Raw genomic sequence first — 9,180 nt, 5'->3', positions numbered from 1 at the left:
ACTTATTGTGAAACTCCACAACTGTCACAGCCTCCTTATTGACTGTCTAATTTTAACCTCCCCAGATCTTCAGTCAGCCAATTTGGCAGGTCTGCAAGGTTTGACACTCATTCCATTGCAAGCAACAGCCAAAATAAGAAATGACACTCGTCTTGGCGCTCAAGTTCGTGTTTCACAGAAATATTTTTTTTAAGAAAAAGAAAACATACTGTTTCACTCTTGCTGTTGATAAACACCAACCGAACCCCTGCCCTACCTCCCCAAGAACACATGCTGGAGTCTCGCTCAGCTGCTTGTGGCGGTGACGCGCTCGTGTCCGTGCACGCGCGCTGGGAGTGCGCGTCCCTGAGAGACGGACGAACACACACACAGACAGACAGAGAAGAGCTCAAGATGGAAGGAGGTGCATACGGAGCTGGCAAGGCAGGCTCTGATTTGGATCTCGTCTCATTCCTCAAGCAACCCCAAACCATCCTCCGCATCCTCAGTTGGGTAAGGCAAGGCGCTTCAGAAATGCAAATCCTGCGTTTTTTTTTAAAGAAAGAAATGTATTGCTTTTACTTGAGATAAATGTCAGTGCAATGTGTAGAGCATGAGAATTGTAGACATCACTTGTCTGTCTGGTGGGGATGACAAGCCCAGGTACTGTAGTTAGATCCACTCAAAAAAATATAATCCCCAAGGTAAAATTTAACCTCCTCCTCCTCTGTCGTTCAGATAACAGCAAAGGGATGTGAGATGTCGAGATAATTGTTATTAAAAACGTATATCTGCTCAGCCAGAAGCATATTGCCGTACCCTTCATTCCTCGTTCAATGTGGGGGGAAATGTACCCACAGCTCATTTTTTCTTAAATTTCTTGCAGTTTCCATTCGTCTCGGGGATTAATCTCTCAGGTTATTGACATGTACAGTTTCTTGCACGAGATTCATCAGTCTTCCGGATGTGAATTACACCGTGTGTTATTTTTTAAATATTATAATTAAAACGATGTTTATTCTTAACTCCACAGACGCTGGGGAAAATTCAGTTTCACTTCTGTATATTTCAGTGGTTGGGGTCTCGGGGGAGTTTTAGGTTACCAGAGTTAATTTTTTTTCTCTTCTTTTATAGTGAAAGGGGAAACCGCTTCTGTCAGCTGCTTGTACTCCCTGTTGCTGGATGTGTTCACATTTCACGGTGCTCGGTGCATGTGTGAATTCCCCTTTCTCTTTTCGCATTCCCCAGACCAATGCCCATTACTGTTAGCTCTGCAATAGCCGGGAATTCCTTATTTATTAGTCAGTACAGAGAGTTGTCAACCCCTCAATTTAAAACAGATTGGCAGCTTCCAGCCAGTGGATTACAAGATTGCAATCGTATAGTTCAGACAGTGTGGTGAAATCCCTACAGCGTGGAATTAGGCCAATCAGCCCATCGAGCCCATACCGAATCTCCCAGCGGCAATCCACTCAGAACCACTGCCTTACCCTATCCCTGTAACCCTGCATTTCCCATGGCCAACCCACCTAGCCTGCACATCCCTGGACACTATGACCATTCCACCCAAACCGCACATAGAGCAATGCAGCATAGAAACAGACCCTTTGGTCCAACTTGGACATGCCAATGTCCTAAATTAATCTCGTCCCATTTGCTAGCATATCTCTCTGAAGCCTTCTTATTCACATCTTTGGACCGTGAGGGAGAAACTGGAGCACCCAGTGGAAACACACACAGACATGGGGAGAATGTATAAGCTCCACACAAACGGTTGCCCAAGGGTGGGATCAAACCCAGGTCCCTGGCACTGTGAGGCAGCAGTGCTAACCACTGAGCCACTGTGTTCACATAAACAGTGAACGTAACTGAGCAGAGTCTTCATAGCCATCTCTGTGTCTGTAATTTCTCTCACCACATCTCCCTCAGCATGCTTCTTAAGCACGGGGGCTTCTAGATACTTTTTTAGTCAACCTGTTTGAAGATTTTGTTATGTACCTCTGAAGTAGGTGGGACTCAAACCTGGCTCTCCTAGTTCTGATTGTGCCTGGGTGCTGCTCCCTCTCTGGAGTAGGAGGTCCAGTTTCAACTCCCACTTGTGCCAGAGCTGGGTTATAGAATATCCAAATAGATTAATTAAAAATAATTTGAGTGTGTTGTGGCATAGTGGTAGTGTCTCTGGGCTCGAAGGTCCAGGTTCATGTTCCAGCTGCCCCAGAGGTGTGTGTAATGACTTGTGTGGACAGGTTGATTTTAAAAAAAGTCTCATTTTTAATGGTGTCCATTGATTTGTTCTCCTTCTTGTAATATACTTTACAAGTTTCAACTGTGTCCATGCTGTTCTGTTTTTACCCGGAGCCCAATTATTTTGTTTGTTCATTCAAGTGGGAAATGTTTCTTGAACGAGATAGGCAATTAGATACTACTGAAACTCCCTGTGTTACTAATTTATTGTTTCAGTTTTACACAAGTGGGAGTGTTGCCCAGTACATTCCTGAACAGGGTTTTGTGCATTGTTTCCCCATTGTGTTCTTAGTGGTTGATACAAAGTTTATAATATGTGACTGTTAATTGCATGTCACTGGTGCCAGGTTAGAATGTGCCCTGTATCCTGTACAGGATTGTATGTACTGTCAGCAAAGGATACACTCATGTCCTATACTTGCTCCTGCAATGTCTAAGCTTGCAGTCATCACAGCAACATGCACACAATTTACACACTTCTGCTGCTGAAATCAATCCATTACGATCAAAATCTGAATGTAAATCCTAGTTTTCATTTACATTGTAAAGCTATGCAGGAAATTTGACTCGACTGAACCAGACAGCAACAGCTTTCTAATAAGCAGAGCGTAGGATGGATAGGTGAAGTGTGGGTTGAACAAGTAATGGAATAGGAAATAGATTCTATTGACTGTGCAGCTTCCAAGCTCTGCACTCCTATTTGACTAATTATAAACCAAAAGAGCCAACAAAACGTTGCTGAATTGAGGTTTGTTTTATGTCACTGCCACTTGTACCTCTTGCTATTAGTTATAAATCCTTCCTCATAGAAAGATCTAGTACAGTATTTCACACCATTTGCATCAGATTAGACAAAACCAGCAAATAATGAGAACTACTCACAATGTCTGCTGATTACCCACAGCTTCTGCTCATGCATTAAGTTCTATATGTGAGGGCTAATTTTGGAGGTTTTTTCCCCCTATTCATTCACAGGACGAGGACTTCACGGGCTGGCCAGTGTTTATTGTCCATCCCTAATTGCCCTCTGGGGTCAATACCACATTGCTGTGGGTCTGGAGTCACATGTCGGCCAGACCAAGTAAAGATGGCAGTTTCCTTCCCTAACTGAAGGGCGTTAATGAGTCAGAAGTATTTTTCCTGACAATCAACAATGTTATCATTGGACTTTTAGATTTTTTTTCCTTTAATTGAATTTAAATTCCACTACCTGCTAAGGCAGGATTCGAACCCAGATCCCCAAGACATTCTCCAGGTCTCTGGAATAGTACCACTAGGCCATCACCTCCCATAAACAGTTTGTAACAATTGATGGGTTCAGCCAGCATTGTTGGAAAAGATTTCATTTTGGAGGAACCAAAATGATCAGTGTATTCTCAATCTGGGACTGCATTTAGACTCATCTTTTTTAACAGTGCCACCTGAATAATGATTTCTGATTTTGAACAGCATCCAGGAGAAGATGTTTTGCCACACTGTTCTGCTCTGTGAATGCACATTGTGTTGCCAAGATTGACAGTGATGTCAGCTAAGCGTGGCCGCTAATTCTGATCCTCTCTAGCAGCCTTACACTGTGATCGCAGGCATAGAAATCTGTCAGAGGTGCAAGAGGTTAAATGTTTTACATTGAAAATTCTCCCTTTTCACCATTACATTGTTCAGTGATTTGAACTAGAATTAGTCTACATAAAAGCAATATTGCGGAATGCCAAGGGAGGTCATGGAATGGCTACATGCTGGCAGAGTAGAATCCAAACAAATGTGAACCAAATACAATTTGATGACTCGTGTAATGCATGAAACGCCAGGAAAATATTTGATCGGCAGACCTTTTATTTTGCTTAAAATTCATTGGTATTAATGTTGGGAATTTTCACCTGGTGAGTAATTTATAGTTTGAAAACATGATGTTAAAGATTCCCAACAGAGCATCCCTGTCAGTCCAATATTTTGTGCTTGACATCTCTTTTTTTCCATTCCAGCCTCTCCTACTCTCTCTCCTTCAGTATATTTTTTCTGTTATTCAGCTTTTCAGTGATAAATCTTTTTAAACATTTTATCATTTAGTCATGTTATGTTAATAGTTAAATTTCATGTGTAATTCTGATTCTGGGAATTGTTTAAACTTTATTTGAATGCTTTATTTAGTTTTGTTCATACTCCGAGTGAACAAAAATTAACAATTTATGCCTTAGTTCCTGTTTTGTTTTACCTTGTTTTATTCCTGCCCTGTCGTTATGTGGCCCTGCTCCAAAGTCAGACAAAACGCAATAAATTATAAAGAGTGAAACTAGAAAGTCACAGGATAATGAAAGCTGTGTTTTTTCCCCCTTTGCGCAGAACAGCTCCTCTTGAGGTTGGAAATGAGCTTTTCAAATTAACAGAGACTAGCCCACTGTCTCGTGTCCGACTATTCTGTGACACTCAACTGCATTTCTCTGACACCCTTATCATAGCTGTACTGAGGTAATGAATGACACACTACATGACATCGTGTCATCCTTGGTGCAGTGATAGCACTTTTGCTTTTGAAATGGCTGTAAGTTTCAAGCCCTGTTCCAGGACAAGCGAATACAACTTACGCTGACAAGTCATTACCCAGTCCAACACACAAACCAGCCTTCCATCCATTGACCCTATCTACACTTCCTGCTGCCTCAGGAAAACAACCAGTACAATGAAAGACCCTTCCCACCCTGTTCATACTCTCTTCCACCCTCTTCTGTAGGGCAGAAGATATAAAAGTTTGAATATACATATGAACAGATTCAATGATAGCTTCTTCCCCGCTGTTTTCAGACTTTTGAACAGACCTCTCAAATTTTAATGTTAATCTGTCTCTCTGGCTGTCTTCTCTTTGGATGTAACACCATATTCTCACTCTCTTCTGTTACCCTGATGCACTTTGTATGACCGTCTCGCGCACACAAAACAGTATCCCAGTACATGTGACAGGAGTAAATCAATCTGCAGTGAAGGAGTGCTGGAGGCACCAATGAGATCTCTCAACTTCTCAAGTATGGATACAATAGCACTATTTGAAGAAGGGCAGTGAAATTCTTACAGGATCATAGCTAATATTTATTGTTGTTTTTAATTCACTCATGGGACAAGGGCGTCACTGGCTGGACCATTGTCCATCCTTAGTTGTCCTTGGGAAGGTGGGGGTGAGCCGCCTTCTTAAAGTGCTGCAGTCTGTGTGCTGTAGGTCGACCCACAATGTACTTAGGGAGGGAATTCCAGGATTGTGACCCTCTGCCAACATCATCTAAAATTGATTTTTTTAGAATCTGGTTTCCATTTGAAACATTAAAATGAACTACTACCTTTAGCTACAGAATGACTGTAAATAATTGACCATGACATGCTTTGGAACGTCTTGAGCTGGTGAAAGGCCCAATGAAAATGCAATTTATTTCTTAATTAAATTTCTCTGATCTACTGCATGTAGTAATGAGTGTAAAATTTGAGAAATGACCTGAAAACATACTTCAAACAGTTGTAGAATATTTGTATTGGCTCTCAACTGATCCGCAAGTGTGAATAGGAGTGTTCTGAATCAGTGATTCTCCTGTAGCAGTTATAGGTACTTTAGTCATCGTTAGTTAAACCTCTGGTTTCGTGCAACTGAAGTAATTGGCGACAGTTTACAATCAATCAGATAGTCAGTTCCAGGTCTGAATGATTCATGTCTGTGAAATGTGAAGCTAGGGAGCAAGGCCTGAAGCCTTGGAGTCCTGACTCCAGAGATTCTCAGAGAGTAATACCAGAGACAGATAGATAGCATTACGAAGTGGAACATCGTGTTTAGATTGAAAGGCGTTTGGAAGATATGAAGTTTGGGACATCAGTAGTGGGGGTAGTGAGAAACCTAGAGAAATATGACAGAAAGCATTGTACCGGGCATGAATGTGGGCCATAACTCGGAATAAGAAGCAATTGGAGTGAGGTAGAAAGCACTAAATATGGGCCTGAATATCCAGGACTGGCTGGGAGCCCTTGTCTGATTTCATAAGAAACTCCCCTTTGCTGTCCCCTCCTGACCTTCAGCTTGGAGTTTTTTTTTCTATTTGTTTTGTGGGAAGTGGCTGTTGCTGGCTGGGCCCAGCATTTCTTGCCCATCCCTAGTTGCCCTTGAGCAGGTGGTGTTGAGTTGCCTTCTTGAACCGCTGCAGTCCTCCTGCTGTGGGTTGACCCACAGTGCTGTTAGGGAGAGAATTCCAGGATTTTGACCCAGTGACAGTGAAGGAATGGCGATATATTTCCCAGTCAGGATGGTGAGTGGCTTGGAAGGGAACTTGCAGGCGTTGGAGTTCCCATATATCTGCTGCCCTTGTCCTTCTAAATGGAAGTGGTCGTGGGTTGGAAGGTGCAGTTTGAGGATCTTTGGTGAATTTCTGCAGGGCATCTTGTAGAGGGTACATACTGCTGCTACTAAGCACCGGTGGTGGAGGGAGTGAATGCTTGTGGAAGTAGTGCCAATCAAGCGGGCTGCTTTGCCCTGGATGATGTCAAGCTTCTTGACCTACTATTAGACAACAGTTTTAGGCCGCTCTTTGGGTAGGAACATGTCTGATTTCCTTTCCTGGCTTTGGGATCTCATTGGTCTCTGCTAGCCATGGTGTGTTAGAGTTCAGTGGAGGGAGCCTGAATTGCCATGGCAATGTGCACATTGTAGCCTGTATAGAGTGATGGTAGAGGCTCCAGCATGCTTTCTGTTACACAGCTAGTCAGGATCATCTCCTGCTGTGATTGCTTTCGTGGTGAATGCTGGAAGGATTTGCTGATTCGGACTCAACCTGCTTGCCTGCGTTGTAAACCCCTCTTCAGGTTTCCAGTAGGGACAGGTCGGCCAGATGGACCTCAACCAGTCTGAATTCCCTGATTAGGGCGGTTAATCTGGGTCAATCAGGGAGCCCTGGCTGACAGATTATAAACAGGAGTCTCTGGGATTGTATTCACTCGAGGGACTGCCTCTGAATTGGCTGGTCAGAGGCCATGTACTGTGCACTTATAAATAAAGGGTGACTTGGTGATGTGATACCAGTCTCTGAAACTACTCCACAGACTTGAGCCTGGAGCTTCTGGCTCAGAGGTACGGCCCCAGCCCTTACACTTGAAGACCTCCTTAGATGATGCAAAAAGCAAACCACTACATGATTAAACCTTCGTTATGCAACTGGCTTGATGCAGTTAGCATGCACCAGTCAGTAATGTTAGACAAATCTTGGTATGTAGAATTTTTAAAAAATATGTATTGATATTCAATAAACTGTCATCATGGCCACCTTGTGAGGAAGAGAGTCCCAAAGTCATGCACCCCTCTGAGATCGTAATCCTTATCGCCGTCCTTAAAGCCGTGCGCTAATTTTAAAAGTGCCCCTAGTTCTGGACTGACCCACCAGAGAAAATCATCCTTTCAACTCCAATCCGTGAGTAACATTCTTTGAGTTGTGTTGCTTGTTAGTTCAATAAATTAAGTAACAACTTTTAGTAACTATCTTTACAATATTATAGAGAAAGTGGAAAGGTTCTGTGCATACATTAGATAGAAGCAAATGGCTCCCTTCCAGATTGAATTAATTAAAGTCTTCATACCCACTTCCAGTAACCTCAAGGGTGAATTATCTGTTGTCAGATTCGCCTGAAGCCTCGCTGTTATGCCGCCAAATAGTGAAACAAACAAAATCTAGCCGAGCTATCTGTCAGATTCTAAAAGGAACTATCAGCTCAGAACATTCCCTTTCGTTAGAAAGATATTTTTAATGTACGCTGAAGAGAATTGGAAATTGGATAGTGAGAGGTCGTTTGAATGGATTCAGACTGGGCGAACAAAACAGAGAAGTGCGGATGTTGGAAATCTGAAACAAAACCAGAAATTCCTGGAGAAGCTCAGCAGAACTGGCAACACAGAAAGCAGAGTTAATGTTTTGAGTTTGGTGAGAACTCAGAATGTTCTGCAGATGGGTCCTAGACGTAGAGTCACAGAGATAAACAGGACGGAAACAGACTCTTTGGGCCAACTCATCTGAGCTGTTAACCCTGCTTTTTGTCTTCACACCTGCTGCTGCCAGGCCTGTTGAGATACTGTACCCATTTCTGTTTTTGTTAGGGGAACCAGAAGTTAGAATGAATTAAAGACATCACAACAGATTGGAACATGTGGAAATCAGCAGAAGATTTTTCTTTGTTTTATTCCCTGAGTTACAGGACTTGTTACCATACTTTATGGATTAATGCATTAAAAGGAGTTTAGGGAGGGTTTACTAGTCTGGACTGAGCAGATTACCTCGCTAACAGGTTGGGAATGCATCCTCTGGAGTATTGAGGTGAATTAATTGAAATGTAAGATTTTGAGGGGACTTGACCCGGTAGATGTTGAAAGGATATTTACTCTTGCGGGAGAATCTAGGGCTAGGGATCATAGTTTAAACGTAAGGAGGTGCCCATTTAAAACAGAGATGAGGAAACATGTCTTTTCTGCCTGGCATTTGTGAGTCTTTGGAATTCCCTTCCTCAAAAGGCAATGGACGCAGAATCTTTAAAGCAGAGCTAAATAGATTCTTGATGTCCATGGGGATGAAAGATTATGAGGAATAAGCAGGAAGTAGAGTTGAGGTTAAAATCAGATCATCCCTGACTTCACTGAATAGTGTAGCAGTCTCCAAGTGCTGAGAGGCCCACTCTTGCTCCTGATCATATGTAGGCTTGCTTTATTTCTGGTTGTAAAACAAAGGGAAAATTGACAGCAGCTGGAATTCTGCCTTCTTCATGCTAACCATTCATTCCTGACAATTTTGCTTTAATGTGGCATAGAGAGAGATGCTCTGGGATAGAGAGAAATGTGGTAGTAAGAGAATAGTGGCCTCACTTCTCTGACTTACTGGAGGCTCAATACAGTTGTACAGGTAACAGTCAGCCTTTGCATTTGCCAGGCTTCCTTCAAGTTCCTTCTGC

General features: G+C 42.7%; 1 protein-coding gene across 1 annotated transcript in view; it reads left to right on the top strand.

Annotated features, from left to right (window-relative positions):
- The first annotated feature begins 346 nt into the window (after positions 1 to 346).
- Positions 347 to 9,180, top strand: part of LOC125462407 (synaptogyrin-1-like) — an 82,690-nt gene continuing 73,856 nt past the window's right edge. Inside the window, exon 1 of the mRNA XM_048552451.2 lies at positions 347 to 492. Within this exon, the coding sequence (XP_048408408.1) occupies positions 394 to 492 (99 nt within the window). The 5' untranslated portion in view covers positions 347 to 393. The remainder of the gene's footprint in view (positions 493 to 9,180) is intronic.

This window comes from Stegostoma tigrinum, chromosome 23, assembly GCF_030684315.1.
Source record: "Stegostoma tigrinum isolate sSteTig4 chromosome 23, sSteTig4.hap1, whole genome shotgun sequence".
NCBI classification, from domain to species: Eukaryota; Metazoa; Chordata; class Chondrichthyes; order Orectolobiformes; family Stegostomatidae; genus Stegostoma; species Stegostoma tigrinum.
Note: the sequence above shows the minus strand (reverse complement) of the source record. Positions and strands in the feature narration are given on the sequence as shown.